This window comes from Colletes gigas, unplaced genomic scaffold (assembly GCF_013123115.1).
Source record: "Colletes gigas isolate AHSC1104 unplaced genomic scaffold, ASM1312311v1 Colletes_gigas_Sc00011, whole genome shotgun sequence".
Lineage (NCBI taxonomy): Eukaryota > Metazoa > Arthropoda > Insecta > Hymenoptera > Colletidae > Colletes > Colletes gigas.
This window is the reverse complement of record NW_025106640.1, coordinates 6759928-6783837: the sequence shown is the minus strand read 5'-3', so window position 1 is coordinate 6783837 and position 23910 is coordinate 6759928. Positions and strand designations below refer to the sequence as shown.

Sequence of the window (23910 nt, the reverse complement as noted above, 5' to 3'; positions counted from 1 at the left end):
CGAATCCCCGAAGTTCATATACGTATGGCTGTGATTAGTATAGGTAAATAGAGGGGCAGTTTCCTCTGGCTCTGGTAACACTGCTTGTTACCTTCATTTCGATGCGTAGTGGAATATAGACAGTTTTCATTGGTGTTCAGATGACCAATCGTTGAATCACAAATTGTTCAGCGGCAAATGTATAATTATACATTAAATTAAATTATATATTAAACATTAAACTCTAACAGTAAGGTAAAGGGGCATTGCAAAGGAAAAGACAAATGATAATTCACATATATTTTTTTTTATAAGGAACTTCACAAAGTTGGATGTTTTGACAACAATGTTTAATCGATTAGCACAGTACATTTCGAATATTACTCCAAGTCTAAATTTTGTATCTGAAATACAACGCAGAATACAAATTAGTTTATATTAAACAAGATCTTTTCTTTGTAAATAATGGAAATGCGTACCTCTTGTACTTTTTGCATTTCTTGCGTTAGCAAATTATCCAGTATCTCCTGAAATCTTTGTCTCAATTTAACATTTTCAATATTAGCAATTTCAAGTTCTTGTTGTTGTCTTCGTTGTCGCAATTCGGCTAATTCTGCGTGTAACGTTGCAAGACGTGTTTGCAACAAATCTAGAAATGTAAAAACAGAAAACTTTTATTTGTATACACGCTTCTAGTATAAGTATACAATACCTTTTGATGCTGGAGCAGATGGTATTTCTGAGAAATCATCTGGAATTATATATTCCGAATGGAATTGTTCCATTTTAGGTAATTTTGATATTGCATCTACTGGTTTATCACCTTCTGTTTCACAGTTATTATCGTTCTGGAACATTTCCTTCTTAAACTCCGTGACAAGAGTGTTACTTGTTGTTGCGTTGTGATTAGATCTTTCGGAATACGTGGCTTGCATAGAATTAGAATCTGACACTCTGCTATCTACCGAAAGTCGACTATTTTCATCCAATTCCATGACATTTATGTTCGCTTCTTCGTCGTCGTCTTCGCTATCGCTAACAGGCTCGCCAAATATATCATGTTCCGCTACATTTAAACATTACGAAAATATACAAACTTGAACTACATATTATATTAATTAACTATATTTATATGATTATTTAGACCGCTTACCGACATCGAGGCTTTGAGAAGTATTACCATTAATACTTTCCCTTTTAGTTTTTACAGTACCAGACGACGATACTTTACTTGGCTTTGATTGATCTTCATCTTCGCATATTACTTCCCATTTAACATTAACAGCATCATTATCCACCCTTAATAAACGCTTCACTTCCTTCTCAATTTCCGGAGCTTCTACGTATTTCTTTTTCAGAGTTTTCCTGAATCTTCTACGTCTTACGTTTTTAGTAGGAGGAGTTATACCATGTGGCCATAAAAATTTTTTGTCTACTTTATTCGGATCTTTCTTCTTTTGCCTTACAGGGGATTCTTCATCCGTTGTAGTGTGATCATCTTCTTCTTTACAAATCAATAACTGTGAACAATATATGTTATGTGTCCTTGTTCTTAAAATTCCTAATTGCAAATTCTCTTACCTGGCAGACATCTGCAGTTTTGTAGAAACTTTTATTGTCAATGGTTTTTAAGGATTCCACAATTGTTGGCAGGTCAACAACCTAAATTTATGGAATGCTTTTAGATATCTTATTTTATATAATGTAAACAGTTAATACATATACATTCATATATTATATATTGAAAATTTAGAGTATTGATTGTAATCACAATTAATTCAATATATATTTTTATTGATAAGAATATCATAACATTTATCGAAAGATGCAAATATTTTCTGTAACTCACTATAAATATTCAGTCAACGTAAACATTAATACATAAATGAAAGAAAATTGTCTGCAGACAAGTAACAATATTCAAATATAAACAATTAAACATACAACATTATAATTTTACCTTTGTATGAAGTAGCCAATGGTCAAATCTAACTTCACCATAACGCATATCATTCTCCAATTTTATACTCAGCCTATCTTTCAAAGGCAAACCACTGCGTAAAATTTCTCGTAAGACTCGTGACGGTTCCTACGAAAAATAGCATTTTTCTAAACGTAGCAAATACATTGTTCTTACTTTCATAACCTCAAATAATTTACATCAAGGATATTAATAACTTAATGTAATGGAAAATGGAAAATAAAATTACCGGTGGTAAGCGTAAAATAAATTGACTTTCTAATTCCACTAGAGGTTCGCTGCGGGACTTAGAATCTGGATTTGGATGACGATTCATGTTCCTTCCAAAACTTTACGTTTCGACTTGGGCGTTAAATAAATGTCGCGACAGAATTTCTGCGTTCAACCTGTAGATTTAACAAATTTTTTAGCACGTTACAGTTTAATCGTTAATCGAATGATTTATAATTTGCGGATCTATACATTTTAATTTGATGTCACACGTTCCATCTTACAAGTTAGTAAACATACCGATAGAGCCTATCAGTGACAGGCCGACTTTACGTCAGTGTGGCTAGATTTAGCATAATCGAGTGCATCGAAGTCGACAATAGCGACGACGAACTTCCTTAGCATCTAATGGAGTCGTTTGGAAAGCCGCGACGTAGAATTTCGAGGGTATGTCTGTTGACCAAAAAATGATCGTAATTGACCCCCGCGATCGAAAATAATTTTTCCAGAATGATTCGAAATATTTCATACAGGAATATTCGTAAGTACGCAAAATAAGTAGCAACCGAGGTATTTCGAATTTCCGAAGTTTGCCGATCATTGCCGAGTGGACATTCAAATTCGTTGTATCATTTTATCCCTCTCTAAGCAAAGAGTGATATCTCTTATATATTTACTGATATCTACCAGTGTCTTTACTCTTGGGTTCAGCCGTTCAGCATTGAACGCTATGAAGTATCGTTCAGTTACTTAATTCGTGATTGTATTATCTTAACATCGTATCTCACACGATAGCTGTTCTTCCGATAATTTTCATTTATATTGATTGATTGCAACGTAACATGCGAAGATACACACGGGCATCGATACCAATAAATTTCGGTAAATAAATTCGTTAATTGCACTGTTCGCATTACCCGCGAGTCTTAAATGTTTTTGTTCGTTGCTTTTCTGTTTTCTAAAAAAATGGTACCGGCGAAACGCGTACGTTGCGCACTTTCTTCGGTAATCTTGATCCATTATTCAGTCGCAGATTTCTAAGAGTTTCGATAAAAAAAAACATTTTGCACTTGCGTACAGAAATCGTTCGAACGATATTCTTCCAACCGGGTTGTTATATTTTTGCTGTTATTAAATACTTAATTAATCGATCGAACAATAAATTTCATTGGATCGTGTGTGTATATGTGACTGTTTCGTTACCACACAGAAAGATTACGTTATTTCGAGAAGGGGTTTTCAGCTACCGTTGTGTATAAAAGTTTTGTTTTGTAACTTTTACATCAATAATTGCAACAACGTATTGCGCGTCGTACGTTTTCGTTTCGAATATCTTAACAGATCCATATGTTTATAGTTAAGCTATAACAGCAAGTGATCAATGGAACATCAGACTTCACGTTCGCGCCGTCGTACTGCTGACGTCTGTGTATGTCGCTTTCTTGCTTCGAATGTTTGTAATTACATCAGTGAAAAATAGATCAATTCGCAAAGTGCTTTGTACTCGAGGATTAAAATTTTGCATAATGGTGAACTTAACAGTTGCCACCTCGTATTTTATGTTTTAATAATCGATCGTTGTGTAATTAATCGCCGTGATATACGAGTATTGACTGGTCGAATAGTTGTTCAAAATCAGGTAAGTCATGGATACTTTATATAATATTTTTTTTTTCGCTTCGTAACAAATCACTACCTACCCACTACGGCAAAATTATCGATTCTTGAAATGTTGACAACATACCAGGAAGACAAATGGAACTAGAAACTTAGTTTGCATATTATTTTGATTTTATTCGCTACTTTTTGTCATTATCGAAGTAACAATTGTTTTGCAAATAATCATCCTTAAAACCTTAAGCGGTACAGATATTTATTTGTCATTACATAGCACTTCTCGGTGACACAGATTATATGTATGTCCGCCGTAGTCGTAACATGTAATTTTCTTAATTCTGGTAATGTATCAGGTAATTCATACAATACTTTTTTTTACCTTACATTATACGTATTTATTCATCTGTCTTTTACTTAATTATTATTTCTATTTAAGAAAGAATTATGTTATTAATTGTCGTTTGTGATATTTGTCGTAATTATGAAACAAGCTGCCTCTGTGTTTAAAATTTTAATATTTAACAGGTCCATAATGAGTTCTCAACCGATTGTGGTACCTGGAGGTGATCATAGGCCTCAATCAGAATCCCATTCTATGTCTGTTGGAAGTGCTTCTGATTCTTTCAAAACTATGACACCGCCAAATGTTAGCCGATCTCTTAGTAACCGTAAGTATGGTTTATGTTCAACAATGTTTAAATGTTGTTCTTGTGTTATTAAAAGTAGATGTCTTGGAAGGTTTTAAGGAGAATTTTTCAATTCTAATAGCAGTAACGATTACATTATGATATTAGATGTGAATTTCGCAGCAATTACATATTACACGTTCAAAAATAGATGCGGATTACAAAATAATTTTGGTAATTATGTATAGTGCTAATTGACCTTGTTAATTTTAACGGTCTTGAAAGTATGTTGGGAGGGATTCGTCGCTAAGCATTTTAAAGCAAAAAGCATTCGTTGCTTAGTTTTAGTTTTTAAGACATAATTATTAAAAATGTTGAATAATAGTATAAATTAATACTTTGGATAGTTTTTCTTATCCCAAAGTTAGAACTATATAGACCATTACAGAGCCAAAAGTAATTATCCAAAGTGGTTTTTTCCTATTTAATAGATAATAATAATGAATAAAGATACAATTTTTAATAACTGTATTTTGAAAACTAAAAGCAAGTGACAATTATCTTTTACTTTAATACACTCGGTGGCATATTCCTTCTAACATACTTGAAGGCTATTGAAATTAGCAAGAGTGTCAATATTGTATACAAGGTGTCTCGCAATATCATTTGATATATTTATTATTTGATGGAACATACGAAGAAACATAAAAAGACTGCTTTTTATCATAGAGTACAAATTTTTTTTTATAAATTTTTCAAGGTTACATCAAGGTCATTATCTCGAATGACACTTATTGCGAGATACCTTGCATGATTACCTCGATTTTTTACTTAACACAATAATTTGCCAAAGTTTAATTTACTTATTCTTTGTATCATATGTTATTTGTAAGCGATTTGAATCGTTTTGTATCTATTAGTAATATGTTCAATATTCTTCAGAAGTATTTGGTAGTATTCATTTATATCTATAAAGTTTGATTAGCAAGGGATATTTGTTTAGTAATTAGCTAAGTGTTCATTAAGGTATTGATAGCAAAAATGATTATCATTTAAAGGTATTAGTGACCGTGGATATGGTACATTACCAAGTAAGCTAGGTAGGCTTATTAATATGGATTGTGTGTATAAAGTAGTTCGTGGTATTAGAATCATGGAAATCAATAAATTGTGTGTGCGTGGTGTCTGTGTGACACTTTTCTGATTAGTCATATTATTAGTGTTTTCTCATTTTAAATAATAAATAATTGATTGTATTAATGTTTTGCATCATTACATAATTTATAAGTAACATATATGACATACAAATCATGGACATTTATTATTCAAACATAATCTTCGGTAACATTACACATTTGATATCGTTATTATCATACTGATATTACAATAAGTACAACAATATAATGCACTATTAGAAACATCAAAATACCATCTTATCATGTACAATCAGATTAACATAACACATTTATGCTGTTAGCACATTTTTCACTTTCTAGTATATGAAAGTACATTACATAACACATAGATTAACTCATGAATTTTTTGAAAAGGTATTATGTGCAAATTAGTACATGCTATATTTCTTAAAAGTTGTAAATGTACATGATGCATGAAGCATTTTAAAATGTTCAAACAAATTGCATTTGATGAATGTTGTTAGCTTTTAGTAATGTTCAATTCTGTAAGTACTACACAAGGTTCCTATAGGCCCAGTGTTTGTTTGTATTGTTTAGGTTGTCCTAAATCCATTTGTCTACAATGTACAAAAAAAGATGCGTTTAGAATGTCTTAACAAATAAATTTTATACATGCAACTATTTGTACATGTATTTGTATAAACTTTCATTGAAATACGCAATATTTGAAGCAATATTTTTTTAGATATTTCTTTAACAGGTCCTTAGGACCCTTGCATAGTATGAATGTTACAAATGTAATGCATAGTGGTTATAGGTTAATAATGTTGTATTTAATTTAATACAAACTATATAAGTTCCAATATTTATAATGTAAAACCACACATGTTTTGTAGTATAATATGTTATTTTTGTTCTAGTGCATGCAACCTTTAATAGCAAAATTGCATGATTTTGCATGTATAGTAATATGTATATGCATTTTTAATGCCGATTTTCTATGCATTTTTAATTAAACAGATACAATTAAAATTAAAAATCGTATTTTTTTCTGTATAGTAATTACCTTTTATTGCAAATTCTGTCTTTAAATAAGAATTAATGTTACTAACAGTTCACAATTGGTGTTGCAAATACAAATTTACGTTTTATCGTTTAATTTTAGTCTCTTTGTTACTTTAGTTAATTGTTAAATAGTTTACAACTCAGGTATTCAAAGGGTTTGTGATTTAAAAGAAATAGATGTGTACACTTGAAATTACTGTTAAACTATCGATGAAAAGTACTTGTGACTGAAAATAAACTAAATATATAGAACCAGTGGATCAACAACTACGACGGAGCAGTGCTCAAGTACAATCTGCGACATTACCTAAACTTCCATCGACAGAGTCCTTATCAACAAGTGTAAATTTAACAACTGCTGCACCTCCACTATCTCCAGGTATAAATACAAAGTTACATTAATATCATCATGGCAACAATTTAAATATTTGCCAGGTGCTTCCTTAACTTTTCTGTGAAATAGTATACACTTTCTTACCTTTTAAAGTAGTTAATTAGCTGCAATAAAATGCATTCTTTCATTTCTTGTTCGGCTTGCAACATTCACCTATATACTATGCATATGTATATTGAATTTCATAATGTCTATAATGCAATCTTTGTACATTGTGCATTCTTATTTGGCCAGCAGAATATTAAATTTAAGTATTAAACAGATCAATTTAAATACAAGCCATAAGTAAACAACCAAAATTTTGTTATAATTTTATTTATTGATTTTTATTTAAGTTATAGATTATTAAGAATATAGTTTCTTGATGATTAAAATTAAAATTTCTAATACAAAAGATGCTAACTGTATAATGATTTATGTTAATAAAATTGTGTTATATATAATAATATTATTCATATAAAGTACAAAATTTTTATTGTACTTTATAACATCTAAATTGCATCGTGGTTTTAAAATTTCTTCAAGTTCCTTAACTATGTGCTTCTTTTCAGAATGATAAGTTTATTTTCTCATAAAAATATGAAGATTGGACTTGCCAAGCTTGTTATGTGAATGTTTTAACCTGAATTATTTTTAAGGCTTCTAGTATTAATTAATTGTAAATATCGATGCTATCTTAAACAGCAAGAAATTATATTAAAATTGCTAGATCAAACTAACGGCAGTCTTATGATATTATTTGTCATGCAATAATTCATGATGTCATTTTTCAACTTTTAGTAAATATTGTCATCTGCATATGTTAATCATCCTACAAAGCACACTTTAATGAAAAAAAAAAAATTGGGAAAAATTTCCTTCTTCAAACTTGAAATCATTACTAAATCAATACTATATTATATTAAGTTTATGTGATAGCTCATTTAATGTATAATGTACTATATGCTATAAGTATAATATTTATTAATATACAATAACCTTATTGAATAAGTAACAACTATTTAATATTTTTGTGAATAATACCTTTAGTAGATTAACATTGTTAAATTTTACGAGTGTAATATGTATTACGATAATGTTTATATTTACTCAATTTGAATAATTTAATTGTTATAGGACTAACTGCAATGGGAGAAGGTAATCAGAAGACGGATAATGCATCTGATAAGGTATAAATTACCATGTTCGAGTATCCAGTTTGGACTTGTAAAACAATAGAACGATTTTTACTTAATTTTGCATAATTTTCAGTCCTTAGATTCCTGCAAATTGACAAGAAAGGAATCGTATAAAGCTCAAAGGAAGAATTATAGAATGGAAAAGAAAAGAGTTGCCAATGAACTTTTAAGATCATTTAAGGATCCAACAGTCATTGTGATGAGCGATTGGCTTAAAGTTCGTGGAACATTGAAGAGCTGGACAAAACTGTGGTGTATTCTGAAGCCTGGTTTATTGCTGCTATACAAAAGTCCAAAAACAAAAGTGCTCATCTATATTATTCTTAATTTAATATTTTTTTATTTCATTCAAAGTTACGTCCACATAATTATTGCAGAGTAGTCATTGGGTGGGAACAGTCTTACTTAATACGTGTCAAGTGATAGAGCGCCCAAGCAAAAAGGATGGGTTTTGTTTTAAATTGTTTCATCCCTTGGAACAATCAATATGGGCTCCAAGGGGACCCGAGAAAGAAGCTATTGGTAAATAAGAAATTTTCTATGAATTAACAATGAAATTAAATATTTTATGAGATCATGTAACAACACGAAGTATATTTTCAGGAGCTGTTGTACAACCGTTACCAACATCCTATTTGATCTTTAGAGCTCCTTCACAGGCAGCTGGTAAATGTTGGTTGGATGCGCTCGAACTGTTTTTACGTTGTTCTTCGCTAATAGTACGTTCCACAAGTGCATTGCCACGTGCTCTGATACACGATACTACAACAACGCACGAAACTCAGTGGAGCGAAGCAGATTATGAAAAACATTTTGACGAACACGGTGAGTTTTACAAACTAACAATTTGTGTGATTTATGAAATAAACTCTCATGTTTGAAAACTACTCTTAAACTCATGTTAAACTATTTTCTTCCTCTTGTATTACTGTTGTTCAATATTCTACAAACGCAAATAAATTATTAATATTTTTATTTGTATCGTAACAGTCAAGAATCTTAAGACAATTCTTTGCTTTAAAAAAGATGTATTTTTAACCATAAGCGTGTCAGTTCCGAACATTCCATTTTCATGTACATTGTATATTTTACACACAATTAACCCTAGTAGAATGAGGTCTACATTCAGAAAAAATATTTTCTTAATTTCTGTTTTCGAAGATTAGTAATATTAATCTTATCGTTATTATCGCTCCTTCCCTGGCATTTATCACCTTAAACACTTGCTTTCAATATCCGCAGTATGTTTATCTGATTATGCTCCCCGATCACCTACAACAACTCAAAAACGTTTATTATCATGCCCACAGTCATTTTCGCCTTCTATAATAGACACTCCCAAAAGTGGTTGTCCCTCACCAACTCCAATGTTTCAACAATTATATAATGCAGTCATGCGATTGAATCTGGATAAACAATTACGTGATAGATCTCCAACGCCTGCTACAGACACGGAGATTACAATTTCAAATTCCGTGGGGACATTAGGTGATAGAGATATATATTCTAACATATCCAATTTTAAATTTGTTACTCCGAAACCTATTTCGTCTTCCGTTCGGCGCATGACTGTTCCCTCTGTACATGTCCTTCATTATGACACCCAAGTAGTAACGCTAGATCCTATGCACTCCTCACATACAGACCTGGACGACATTAGCCAACCAGAGAACGGAGTGGTAGCCGATGCAGAGATTAGCGCTTCGGACAGCGAATCTGAAGGGTCAGCTAAAGAAGATCAACCCGAAACAATAAATGAAACTCCGTATATTGCGAACGAAAATGAAGTTCTTGGAGTGGTAAGACAAATTGTAGCACATAGTTTATCGTATATTTATAAATTAATTATAAACAATAAACATTTTGAATTACAGGCAGGCGAGGTCGTTGCCGAATTACAAGACGACCAGAAGTCCTTAATATGGTTCTTGATGAAACAAGTTCGACCAGGCATGGACTTGTCAAAAGTAGTTCTACCAACCTTTATTTTAGAACCTCGTTCGTTTTTAGAGAAATTGGCCGATTCCTATTATCACGCAGACTTGTTATCCCTGTAAATATATATTTATATAGATTTTGAGAGATATTTGTGCACAATTGGAACTATATATATGCTTTATTTTTTTATTCTCACAGAGCAGTAGTAGAAGATGATGCATTTACACGCATGAAAGGAGTTGTTAAATGGTATTTATCCGGTTTCTATAAGAAACCACAAGGTTTAAAAAAGCCATATAACTCGCTTTTGGGTGAAACTTTTCGTTGCTATTGGCAGCATCTTAATGGTTCAAGAACTTTCTATATAGCCGAACAAGTAAGTTTTTTTTTATTTCTCATATAGTTTCAACGTATCACCGTAATTACCATTATTGCGCAATCATTATTAACGGTGACTAGTTGTAAGTGCTTTTATTTTAAAAATTGCTTTGACTTTTTGTAACGTACTTTTATAGTTATCTCATCATCCACCTATATCAGGGTTTTATGTTACCAATCGTCAGGATGGGTTTACTATTAGTGGTACAATTATTGCTAAATCTAAATTTTATGGTGAGTCATATTCCAACTTAGTGCCATGTATAATGACACAAACGGAAAACATCTGGTTTCCGTTCTTATAAAACGTATCGAACGAAAGTATATATTTTCGTAGGAAATTCGACGTCAGCGGTGTTAGACGGTGTTGCAATATTGACCATGTTACCTAGAGGAGAAGATTATACAATGACTATACCTTACGCTCATTGCAAAGGTATCCTTATGGGTACATTGTCTATGGAACTAGGTGGAAAAGTTCATATAAATTGCGAGAAAACAGGTTATCATACTGAAATAGAATTTAAGCTAAAGGTAATGTACACCTTGTATCGTCTTCTGAACAAATGTTTATTATTTAAGACGGTATAATTATAAGAAGGGTACTATTGATTATTATTAATAATAATACTCTCTTAAATTATTTCATCGTATTATGTACGTTATTTTATCTGATAAATATTATGGTATAAGTATTAAAAATACTTATGATTTTGATAATGCACGATATACCTTACCTATAGATATTTCCATAAGCAAATCATTTAAAATGAAAAGTGTAAAAGTAATTTATCATTGTTTCGATAGCCATTCCTTGGTGGTGCTGAACAAATGAATCTAGTTGTGGGATCGATACGTCTTGGAAAGGAAACTCTTGCCACTATATCGGGATATTGGGACGGTCAGATTTTAATTACCGATAAACGGACAGGGGTATGTAACATAAAATTAATTTCAATTTGATATACAGTACATTAAATTAATCTTGCAGCAAGAAAATGTATTTTTCAATCCAACTCCAGAAGTGCGTAGAAACAGGTTGAAGAAATATACCGTGCCTATGGAACATCAAGATTCGTGGGAGAGTGAGAAATTATGGTACGACGTTACGCAAGGAATCAATCAGGACGATCAGGTTGCTGCTACTGTCGCTAAGACCCAATTGGAAGAGGCCCAAAGGGAACGTGCTAAAGAACGAAAACTCAAGGGGCAAGAATGGATTCCTAAATATTTTGTTCAGGTATTAACAAGTAACGTTACTTTTCAGTTTTATAGTTTTTAAGAATACTTTTTATTAATGTTCGAATTATGCTTTCACGTCTCTTAAGAAGTTTCAATTCTCGATAGGATATTATAACGGGTAATTGGGTTTATCGACACGCGGACGTCCGTCCGTGGGATCCCAGGAACGATGTCGTGCAATACGAGCAAGATTATATTGTGCGTACGAAAACTAGGCACAAGACACCAATTATGCGCGCTGGTAGTATCGTTTCAGCCGATCCACAAACACAGGTAATAAAATGCATAATGGATAATTAGCGAGCTAAATTTATATTTATGTTAATTATACGTACATACTAATAGTATTGAAATTGTTCCAAATAATCATTGAATTGCATGTTATAGAATAATTAATTCTGCATGTTCCGCTATTTTATTTGTTTACCAGTTTATTATAAATGTATTCAAATCGTAATAAAGTTCGTTTTGCTTAACAAAATATCTTACATTTATTACAATCAATTGTTTGCTTTTATAACGCTAACAAAGATTTATATTTTTTAACAAATAGAACACTTTTTTAAGATTCTTAAATTATATATAACATGTTTGTACAGTAGAGAATTAATTCCAGTTGTTCCCATATAAAAATATACAGTAATTCGTATTACCTTAAAAATCAGTTGCTTACATTGCAGGTTCCGCTTCTTCAAGCTGAATCTCGTTCTTCGCTCTCTGTATTAAAATCTTCGAAAAGACAATTATCTAACAATTTGCCATTAACAGAGACGGTTCATGATTCTGGAAGTTCATCCGCAGAGGTACACTCGGATTCTAGTCAGTCAATAGGTAAAAGAAAGCGTTCTACTACTAGGTAAGATTTACAACAACGTCTAATAATTAGATAAGGACAACGAACCTCTGAATAACAACTTAAAGCTGGAGTAAATCCTATACTGATTTTATTTCAGAATAATAGATGTTATTAAAGAGTTAGAACGTCAAATGCTAGAATACGGTGAGAAACTTAATCGTATACAACGTATAATAGAGCAACTTGCTATAAGACAAAGAGAACACGGCGATCAACAAAATAGTATAAGTATATTAAAGAACTTCATAGATACAATTCTTGTTATTGTAATTGTTTTTTCTGTACAATACTTTGTAAAAATATGGAACGAAGAACCTAGTGGAGGTTGAAGTGCCTGGTAAGATCACAGTGTATATTTTATACGTTATTTATCTTGTCTCAATTCGAATTATCAGCTTTTGTCTAAAAAAAAAAACCTTAAAGGGAAAAAATCCTAACATTTAAAGTACCTAATTTACGCGTGCTTTTGGTGAAGGCAATAAAGCACGGCTGTTTTGGTAGAATGTTGCTAAAGAATAGAATAATAAATTCATAGATTTTAAGGAATATCTATATAATCGCAGTGCAATCTTGTTTTACTTATAGTTTTAAACGGTTTGGTTAATGCTATGTAGAATAATCATTTTTCTGAGTTTAAGAAATCTGGGGTTTCTTTTCTAGTGATTAGTATAAGATTTTATAATTTTCATTGAACGGTCCTCGTAGCAGCAGAGAACTATAAAAACTGAAGAGATTTCGAACTTTTACAGTTTCTTTGAGCTTATCATGTACATAATATTTTCTATAATAGTGCACGAAAAATAATTATATTTATTCAGAGATTCTAACGATGTTGTAGTATTTACTGCAGTCGCTCAATAGTAAAGTATAATGATAATAATAAGATCATTGTATAGATATAATAACACACTTCTATAAATTTAATTATATCATCCTGAACTACGAAGTACGTAAAAGGGGGAAAGCTAATTGCTGTTCCAAGTTGAATATAATATAAATTTTAAGGCGGTCACCAAAAAATGGATAGCTTGAAAATATTATTAACTGGTCACCAGTATTGTTATTGATTAGATAATTCATAATAAAAATAAGCGTAAAATATTAATATTGCCCGTATAATATTCAATGAGAACTTCGTCCAAAATTTTGGAAGATAGCTTAAGCCATAAAGTTTGTTTTCTATCATTCATATTTTTGTATTGCTGAATTTATTGCAACATATTTGATAAGGGTTGTATTAATACGTTTCCCACGTTTAGGAAGACTCGTATCGATAATGCTGTTTTATACTTCAGCAAATTGAGACAGATTTTAAGCATGGATGCCTATAAATTACCGCAGCGCTAAAATTTATTATACATTTCTTGCAACTTTAAAGTCTATGGATACAAAGCGTTTATTAAAAGATGGGGGAAGCTGAAGTGTATAAATTCCTCGTGCAAAGAGGAATCGAATAGTCTTTTACCATTTTTTAATCGGAGGCCATGTTTTTTTTTTTAATATAAATAGTTACAATGTCTAGGTATGCGAACGTCATGGTCATATGTTTCACACATAAGAAACACATGGTACAACTATAAAGACTTACATTTCGAAAATGAAATCTCATCTTGCAAAATAAAATAATAATAGACTTTTCGATTTCTCTTCGCATTAGGAACTTTCATATTTCGAATTCCCCCACTTTCGTGAACAATCTACAGGGTGTTTCAAAGTTAAATTTGAAATACTTTACGTATGAATTTGGGACCTTAAAATAAACAAATTTTTCCTCTGGATGTTTGCTTGCAAATACTTCCTTTAAGGTATTTACTATTAAAATTAATAAGAGTTAGAAATGGATGAATTGGTAACCTTCGTTATGGGAAATACAGGTATTTCAATCTTATCCATTCCTAACTCTTATTAATTTTAATGGTAAATACTTCCAGAAAAAAAAATTTGTTTTACGGGCCTAAATTCCTACGTAAAGTATTTCAATTTAATCTTGAAACACCCTGTATATAACTCTTGATACGCAAAAATATCGTTCCTCTGAACAAAGTATTTTCACAATAAAAATACAGAAATCGGTAGTAACTTTGTTTGATGGTATCAACTTACTAAAATTGACAAAACTCATAATAATAATAACGATAATAATAATAGTACATTGGTTAAAATTGTATAGAAATACACGAGCATAAAACATTCGCCAATATTGAATAACAATAATTCAGTAGTAAACGAAATTGGGCTTTTACTTAAATAACGTGCAATAAAATATAATTGATACTTTCCTAATATCATATAGGAATCCTTTTCAAATTTCTAATTTTTTTTTTTTTTTCATAGTTCGAAAAAGCACCGTGTGCATATTGTAATAGAATAAGGAATAACAGTGTCTTTTTATAAATAACGTTGCATTTAGTAATATAGATCTAGTTTTTTGCACGGAATTAAATATTGGTACGAACAACAGTCGCATAAAAGTTCGATGCTTTTTTAACAATAATCTTTTAATTATAATTATTTGTTCTTCCGTGCATATATAATATGCATGAATTAGTAAATAACAAATATTTTTGTTCGTTGATATTAAATATTGGCTTCAAATATTAATTATGCAACTTATTAACAACTAAATGCTTAAGATCAAATTTAATTTATGTTGACCTATGTTATATATAAATTCTTAAAATATCAAATGATTAAGAAACATTCCTTACATGTTGGGATATTTATTCATGGAAAGTTCAATCTTTCGTTACCACATTGTAATATATACAGGGTGTTCGGCCACCTCTAGCAAAAATTTTAATGAGCGATAGTAGAGGCCAAAATAAGACGAAAATCAAGAATACCAATTTGTTGATGGAAGCTTCGTTAAAAAGTTATTAACGTTTAAAGTGCCGCCCTTACTGAATTTTTTTTCTCGAAAATGCGCAAGATTTCGGGGGTATGTCTGTTCACCAAAAATGTCTGTAATTGAACCCTACAACCGAAAATAATTTTTCCACGACGATTTGCAATTTTTTAATTTTCTCGAATAATTTCACACCTTCACTATTTTTTTTCTCGAAAGTGGGCAGGATTTCGTGGGTATGTCTAATGACAAAAACTGATTGTAACTGACCCCCGCGACCGAAAATAATTTTGTCCACAACGATTTGCAATTTTTTTTCTCCGTTGCAAAAATTTAGGCACCCAATTGGATTTTCAGTAGGGAATTTTTTTCTCGAAAGTGCGTACGATTTCGGAGGTATGTGTAATGATAAAAAATGATTGTAATCGATCCCCGCAACCGAAAATAATTTTTTTAGAACGATTTGAAAAATTTTTTTTCGCCGAAAAATTTCACCACCTACTCGATTTTTTTTCTCGAAAGTAGATAGGATTTCGGAGGTATGTGTACTCACCAAAAATGATCGTAGTTGACCCCCGCAACCGAAAATAATTTTTTCCAGAACGATTTGAAATTTTTGAATTTAATTGTTAATAACTTTTTAACGAAGCTTCCATCAACAAATTGGTATTCTTGATTTTCGTCTTATTTTGGCCTCTACTATCGCTCATTAAAATTTTTGCTAGAGGTGGCCGAACACCCTGTATACATATATATATTTTATGCTTAGAACACTGCAATTAGCTATGAACTATCCTATAAATGTTTTAATATAAATTTTATCGATTGATTTTTTATAACCATCGTTATTAAATTTGTTTTAATCTATTCGAATTGACTAAATTTACATTTGAGGCACTTTTAAAACGATTCGCGATCAAGCATGGCCTTCCTAATCGATGGTAGCTACCATATTTTGCACAAATATTTATAATATGTTACGATTTGTATTACTCTTATTGCTAACCTTTCTTTTCCTGTACCTAATTGTAATAATTTGTAAATACGTTGGAAAGGGAATCGGAATTAAGAGTACAGAGATAGGAAACAATATACACGAGTGTATTGTTAACACTTATTTCATGTGTGGTGCTGTGTATTACGAAATAGATTATTTTTTGTAACGTTTTATCATAATCTAAAATATTTTCTGTAGAGTACCTGATATATTTGTATTGTAATTTATTTAAATCTAACGTCTTTTTACGTACTATGCATAGTTTACTGTTTACTAATTTCTCGAATTGCTTCTCAATCCTAATTTGTTGGCGCTGAACTTGAAGATTTACAAATTATTAGAAATATCAAAGTCGGATATAAGATATCAGAAAATAGACAGTTATCGAGATATGTTGAAAATTTTAAATACATATACATATTTTATATAATTAAAAGGATTGTATAAATGATTCTTAACAATATGTTACACTGTAGCTGTATTAATACGTACACGTATATCTTTTTAAATGTTTGCATTGTTTCGGTTGATTATTTACATTAAGAGCAGATAAATATTGTAAGTAATACACATATAAATGCTATGACAAATAAATAACATTTAAAAAATAATTTCGATGTTTCATTTTAAGTAACCCGTTTCGTGTCCCGTATTCAAAAATTAAAATTGATTTTATTTATCGCAAAAAACGATATTCATTTTTTTTTTTTTTTGTATCAAAGCGCATAAATAACAAAACCGAGTTTTTATTAATAATTAGAAATTTCAGTGATCGAGCAACGATTCCTAAATTTAATAAGAAATAATGCACTCGGACCGAAAATGTTCCCGAAAAAGCAACCATAATTCTCATACTACGAAATATACGGATGATCATAATGACAACTCGTGTACATCAAGTAAGAAATAGGAAAATCATTAATTATCGTCAAAACATAATTTTCTTATTTCGCTTGGTAATATTTTCAATAATTTCCGAGCCTGATTTTCAATTTCTTACATTACGTTTTAAGTGTAGTATAACTAATTATTTTATTGCAACATAATTGAAAATTTATTAGCCAGGAATCATATCTCAATAACACCACAGATGATTCGTACAGCAATAAAGAGATTGCAACTGCATAGAGTTTATGTCAGTTCAAATCTCATCAGTGAATATTTACGTCATAGTTATCCAGTTAATAGTAACGTAAAAGCACTTAAAGAGGAATTGAATAAAAAATTGGATTCTGCTGTTCGCGTCGGATTAATAATGAAACATGGAGAAGATGCATATTGTCTGCCAACTTTGCGTGAAGAAGCAAACAGGCTTTAAACAGCATTCACTGCATTCTGGGAAATGTACATAAACGTAAATTTGGATTTTATTATAAATTCTTTATGCTTCCTTCCCAATTCCCAATATTCCTCATTTTCCCAATATAATAAATTCTACAATTTACAGAACAAAGAGCAAAATAAAAAGCAATCTACTTTGAGAAGGAATTACTAAAGGTATGATTAAATAAACAAAATGCAGCCACAAAAATAATAACAAACACTTAAATAAATAATCATATATTCATGTGTATATCATCAGTTTATTATTATTTTATATTACTCCCTCGATCGTAATTTTACAAATTATGTTATATTTAATTATTCTGTACAATTCAGTAACGAAAAAGGATTGTTTGCATCATAAAATTTTGATTCGAAAGTATCTTCGTCCGCGCTAAAATATTCTGTATCATTATCGTCTGTATTTTGGTCGGCCTTTGCGTGTTTGGACTTTGCTCTTTGTTTCTTACGGGGATTGATATCATTTTGAAGATATGACGCGAACAAAGGCGTTACCGTCGACAAAAGTGTAAAAAACACCCTCCATAGGCTTGGAGAATTTTCGAGAATTGTATTTATATAACCTTCCATGTCGTACCGTGTTTTAAAATTATTAGCTATATTGTACAACAGAGTACCATTGAATAAATTGGCCATTTCAATCTGTGGATAAGGGTAGCCTAATAATGCATTCAAATTCATACCGTGTCTCAAACAATTTTGAAATACCGCAAACGCATGAACGATACATCTGTTAAATTTTTTTGTATTTGTATACAATTTTCGATCCATCTCGAAATGGGAAATAAAAAATGGTGCTGCCATAAAACAATCATCAGGATCAACATTTTTACAAGCTTCATCGAGTGTACCAACATCTGTTGAATCATGTGGTTTACACGTACTCGTTTTTCTTTTCTGCCTTATATTTTCAATTTTTGTACCATATTTATTTTGAAAATTATGTATAATTCTATGTTTCCCAATTTTTGTATCGATTATATTGAATAATAAACAGACAAATACAGAATACACCAAACATTTATCTGATTTGTATAACTCATCCTGTTTTATCCAATACCGAGCACATGCAATATACAACATCCATTCTGGTGGTAGTCCATATATACATTCTATGTTTCTAATCTCTAATGTATCATTTAAAATTTCTCTACGAATCGTCAATGGTACATCTCTAAGATTAGATAGAGACAGTAATGGGGAAGAAAATTTAGCGTCAGTGCCTTCTAGTTCGTAACATTTAAGCTTTTTGTTACAGTCTCTCATCATGTATTTCATGAAACCTCTCCTTCTATTCATTCCTGATTGCAGAAATGCATATATATTTCTAATAATTTTTAAACTTATTAAATTGCTCGATGGATAGGAATAATCCTCTATTTGTACAGGACAAATATATAAACGTCTAACCAACAAGTCCATAAAATATGCAGGATAATTGCCCATAAGAAATTCATCTACAAACCATTTAGGTACATTAGCTAGTGCATTATTGGTAGCTGATTCTGACTCTTTAAGCATGTCTAATATTTCAACTTCGTTTTCTTCCTCTTCTTCTTCTTCGGATGATTCAAAGTCTCCATTTTTATCGGTTTCTTCTATGTACATTAGACTATTAACATCTCCGTCAAATTTGAAAATTCTGTTTATGGAATGTGTCGTGGCACGTGCTGCATATTCCTGCGAAAAACCCAATGGAACAAGTATTTCTGCAGATGCATTCGTATAGCCATTTATATTGGTTTCTATTATGCTTAATATTTTTTGTCTTATGGCTTTAGGCGATCTACATAGTATTCCAATGACTGCTTTGTCCAAGGTGTATCCGCTCAACCATTGTAAAGTTGCTTCTATACAATACTGTCGATTACTATACCTTTTTCTTGTTATTCGTCGTAACTTCAAATAACGAAAGAAGTTTCTAAATGTACCACGTTTTACATAATCATTGCCTAGTAATATTGCAGCTAACGGCAGCGTAGATTGACTTAAACCTCTATAAGAATTTAATAAATGTTCAACTTTATAAATTTTACAACGTTTCGTGTAACCATTTCCAGTTGAACTTTTCACCGTGTAATTGTCCAATGTATCGAACGGTACGTACAATGTCCCGAACACATAAAAATCTGAATCATAACTCAATACAGGACAATTCAATATCCTCGCTACAGCAGCTATAGTATTATCAGCTTCGAATAAACATTGCACATGACGAATAGTCTTCTTTCTCATAACATCTTTGAAAACTTCCTTAATATGTAAAGGAAAGAATTTCATTTTCTGTTGACTGATCGGAGAAAATGATGATGCTGTACGAATCTTTTCTTTCGTTCTAGATATAACTGTTTGCAGTTTCTTATCCTCGCAACCGCCGTCGATCAAAACTAATGGTACTACATTGCACTTTAACAAATCGTCAAAAAAATCCGATACTCGTTGAGCGTATTTATCGTAATCGCCGCCAAAAACACAATTGCACTTGCACGAATTATATATTTGACAGCTAATGCTATTACCATCAATAACTAAATACGTATCACGCAGCTCGAAATGTTCCAAATAACGATCCGAACGATTGTTTATAAAAGTTGTTAAACCTGGTATACCCATTTTGAAACCTATTAATTTACACTTTTCTTAATGTTTCATATCACAAACTAAGTTCGTTATGCGTATATCAATATTAGTTTTTATGCATTTATACATAGGTTGCGTGTAACAGGTACTCAAACTTTGTGTCATTCGTTGTTTTATTTGAATCAAAAGTTTGTCAAATATTATACTTTGACTACTTGGATAAATCAAAGAAATACAAGAACTGTGCATAATATTTTTTCATTGATCTTTACGATATTACAAACCGGTATAATAATGAATAAAATTAGATAGTATACTGATCTTGCATAATTAAGTGCATTGACGGGCGACAATACTAACGACGAATTTCCTTAGCGTTCAACAGAGTGGTGGGAAAAAGCCGACATATCTTACCGTACGAGCCACATGTAACACCAGGAAAGCACTTCATTCGACTTCGGGAAAACGATAAAGAACGCGAATGGGATCCATTTCAGAACATTTCTGCATCTTTAAAACATTGTAACTTCCGAACGGATTGGAGGATTTTAATGTTTCAAATTGCAAACAACGCGTATTTTGGTGAAGAATATGTAGAAATTCTAAGAATATTCGAAAAGTTGTTCCTTAACGTTGTAAAGTGAGAAAATGCTCAGAGAAATTGTCAATTTTCAAACGATCACAACTTTTACAATAGTAAAACTTATCTCATTGAAATTTTTTCTAGAAGATGGGCTCATGAATACCTATAAAAAAGTATTAGACAATCTATTATCTATTAGTCATCTAGAAATTGATCTGGTAAAAAAACTAAAATAAAAATTAATAGTTATACAAGAAAAATAAAATTAATTCAACGAATATATACAAATAATATAACCTAGATAAATAATTAAAAACTAATTGTTTGAAATAATGGATTGGACAACCCAACGAAGTAAAATAAAGAAAGGAACCATTAGAAAAAGAACAAACCAACGATGTAATACAGATAAAAGCTGAATGGCAAATAATTGTATTAATTAACGAGAGGAACAACCCAAATATTACATCACCTATATATATATATAAATGAAAAAGACAATATTGGGATTAGTTATATTAATAGTAGTTATGTCTATACCAAATGGTGATTCTTCCTGGTAAGCATCGCAGAAGATATCTGAAACAGAAAATACGCGTGACAGTACCCCTGGCGGTTCCGGGAGTACTGAAAAGAATTGGTCAGTTGTGGTCACTTTTATGCAGTCGAAGAAAAGAAATCGCTAGCCAATCAGCAGCCAGTCCGCTGGGGGCGACACTTTATTAACAAAGGTTATAAGAGACCCCCAACCGCCAAGCAAGACGGACCGTATCGAGATGAAGAATTTAATTGAAGATTTCCATTCGATCAAAATCGAAGATGGCCAAGAAGATGGTTCACGAGCAGCGGCCAAGGGGCAAACCGGTCTTTTTAAAGACCAAGAAAATCTCATTTGTGGGAACAACTAAACTGAACAACTTTTATATTTAACAACTCGGAGACTTTACATCTCTGTTATGGAACAACTTATGCAATAAACTGAACATGGTATATTTGCCTATATAGGCGAAAAATATACAAATACAAATTGAATTTATTGAATTTACATGCGGCTCGTGGTGGTAAGGTATGTCTTGTTTTCCCACCAGTCCGTTGGACGCTAAAAAAGTTCGTCGTCACTATTGTCGATTTCGATTCGTTAAATTACCACCAAAATTTATTCATAAACGAACTTCCGTTTACGTTTAATTTAGAGATTTGAATCTATCAACAAATATTTCAAACCGTTATCCGGATGTACAAATAAATATCAAATTTTTCTTGTTAATTTATATCAATTGCCTTCGATTATAAGCTTTTTCTTTCGTAAAGGAATTAAATTAACAGTTCGAAGAAAAACACAATATTTGAAATGGATTTATAACTGTTTTATTCACAAATTTTTATATACATTTCATTTTTCAATAACCAATAAGATTGGTCATCTCTCTAAACGTACCGTTTTTATACATGGTCTTCCGTATCTGTGTTTGGCTTCTTCGAGAAAGGCGTTCTCCATTTGCCTTACAATTTCATTAAAAAATAAGTTCGATAAATGCGAATGGATAATCGATTTAAATTCAAATGATAATGAAAAATCAATTACGCATGTTTGTACATTATTTTTTAATCCTGGACTGAATAACCACAGCGTGTTTAAATGATTGAATAATTTGCCGTCTGTGCACTCGGCCTTTACCAAACGTGGCCGTATCATTGTCACTTTCGATGTGTAGCTTTCATGTATAGGTGGAAATCCTATTACTAAATTAGCTTTGAGAATGTCATCGTTTTTCGATATAACATCAGATTTTTTACAAAACGGCACGAAATCTTTGTAATTGCCTACATCTGTTACAACATCGTATATTTGCTCCATCGAAAACCTATATATGTATAATAAAACGATGTTTTGCTCATTTCCAATAACGTGATCTATCGTGAGATATTCAATCCTTATATATATAACTTACCCTATTAATTTACGACCTTCGTACTCTTTCATTTTTGAAGTTTCAGCCATGTACATTCTTTCTGTATATTGTTTATTAAGATTGTTTTTATTATGTAGTATAACATTTTCTAATAATAAAACGCGCCTGAAAATAGTATCGATTTTTTCGATTTTAAAATCAATTGAAAAAATGTACGACATTACTAAAGTTTAAATAATGTTAAAAATGATAAATCTATGCAGCATGACAATGTACTCGTTTCTTATTGAATTTACAAATTATTTTAACGAACAATGACAATAATTTCCGATAATAAGTAGTAATGATGCACAGAAAAATGGAAAAATGACGATTAAATTTATATAAATTAGGTTATATACATTGTGTTCATGGTCCTTGCGCCGTAAATAGTCTGGCTATTAGAATTTTATACATATATTCTAAATTATGCGTTATATCGGATGAAAGTTCAAAGATACGGTACATAATTACAAAATGACACGAAACATAACCTACAGAAATAGTGACTTTGAATTCGTAACAATAATGTAATTACTAGAAATACATCGATAATACATTACCTATACATGATGAAATAGTTTGTCGAATTCACTATTACGTGATGTCAGTAAAATTTACATGTACAAACAATCTTCATATAAAAATTTGGGACTCTTGGATATTATAGATTTTCATAGGTACACTTTATTGTTTTTAGACTAATTCTAAGTATTGTATTTGCGTAGAATCTATTTTACAATATATATGCTTAAACATACGAAAATGAGTTTATAAAATCGTACAAAGGACAAATACGTATACACAAAGTATAAGTGCTTATATGCTGTAATTTCGTTTAAAAATAATATGGTATTTTTATAGATAAATATCGCATGATGGTATATAACGTGTACGAGACATTCATTTTGCGTAATGAAACGGATATTTATTTATATCAAATCGTTATTAATAATATATCGTTGAATTCCTCAATTTTGTTACATATGCGTTTAGTTACACAATGTTC

The 23910-nt window shown here is 31.0% G+C and overlaps 4 protein-coding genes across 12 annotated transcripts; 1 reads left to right on the top strand and 3 right to left on the bottom strand.

The window, feature by feature from the left end:
- Positions 1 to 269: 269 nt before the first annotated feature.
- LOC122398375 (transcription initiation factor TFIID subunit 7) lies at positions 270 to 2455 on the bottom strand. Its single transcript, XM_043398165.1, has 7 exons — positions 2190 to 2455; positions 1940 to 2068; positions 1561 to 1641; positions 1133 to 1499; positions 692 to 1045; positions 459 to 628; positions 270 to 383 (listed from the first exon to the last, which is right to left on the bottom strand). Exons 1-7 carry the CDS (start codon positions 2274 to 2276, stop codon positions 360 to 362), a joined length of 1212 nt encoding a protein of 403 aa, XP_043254100.1. The 5' UTR covers positions 2277 to 2455; the 3' UTR covers positions 270 to 359.
- Positions 2456 to 2872: 417 nt separating this feature from the next.
- On the top strand, positions 2873 to 14343 carry LOC122398344 (oxysterol-binding protein-related protein 8). Of its 8 annotated transcripts, none has more exons than XM_043398103.1 (19): positions 2873 to 3052; positions 3528 to 3809; positions 4313 to 4455; positions 5472 to 5513; positions 6865 to 6993; positions 8125 to 8177; positions 8260 to 8490; positions 8564 to 8708; positions 8790 to 9011; positions 9831 to 9985; positions 10061 to 10239; positions 10323 to 10500; positions 10640 to 10736; positions 10840 to 11036; positions 11310 to 11435; positions 11494 to 11742; positions 11850 to 12017; positions 12425 to 12600; positions 12698 to 14343. In XM_043398103.1, the coding sequence occupies exons 3-19, from the start codon at positions 4320 to 4322 to the stop codon at positions 12927 to 12929; spliced, it is 2715 nt and encodes a 904-aa protein (XP_043254038.1). In that variant the 5' UTR covers positions 2873 to 3052; positions 3528 to 3809; positions 4313 to 4319; the 3' UTR covers positions 12930 to 14343. The 8 variants fall into 8 exon arrangements, with proteins under 8 accessions (XP_043254038.1, XP_043254034.1, XP_043254036.1 ...); XM_043398099.1 differs by having other exon boundaries at positions 12410 to 12600; XM_043398101.1 differs by lacking the exon at positions 3528 to 3809 and having other exon boundaries at positions 12410 to 12600.
- A 3671-nt stretch (positions 14344 to 18014) lies between these two features.
- On the bottom strand, positions 18015 to 20519 carry LOC122398347 (protein asteroid homolog 1-like). Its single transcript, XM_043398111.1, has 2 exons — positions 19728 to 20519; positions 18015 to 19466 (listed from the first exon to the last, which is right to left on the bottom strand). Exons 1-2 carry the CDS (start codon positions 20397 to 20399, stop codon positions 18084 to 18086), a joined length of 2055 nt encoding a protein of 684 aa, XP_043254046.1. The 5' UTR covers positions 20400 to 20519; the 3' UTR covers positions 18015 to 18083.
- A 1850-nt stretch (positions 20520 to 22369) lies between these two features.
- LOC122398402 (coenzyme Q-binding protein COQ10 homolog B, mitochondrial) lies at positions 22370 to 23820 on the bottom strand. Of its 2 annotated transcripts, none has more exons than XM_043398208.1 (3): positions 23465 to 23820; positions 22902 to 23027; positions 22370 to 22814 (listed from the first exon to the last, which is right to left on the bottom strand). In XM_043398208.1, the coding sequence occupies exons 1-3, from the start codon at positions 23470 to 23472 to the stop codon at positions 22370 to 22372; spliced, it is 579 nt and encodes a 192-aa protein (XP_043254143.1). In that variant the 5' UTR covers positions 23473 to 23820. The 2 variants fall into 2 exon arrangements, with proteins under 2 accessions (XP_043254143.1, XP_043254142.1); XM_043398207.1 differs by lacking the exon at positions 23465 to 23820 and adding an exon at positions 23264 to 23405.
- Positions 23821 to 23910: the final 90 nt, after the last annotated feature.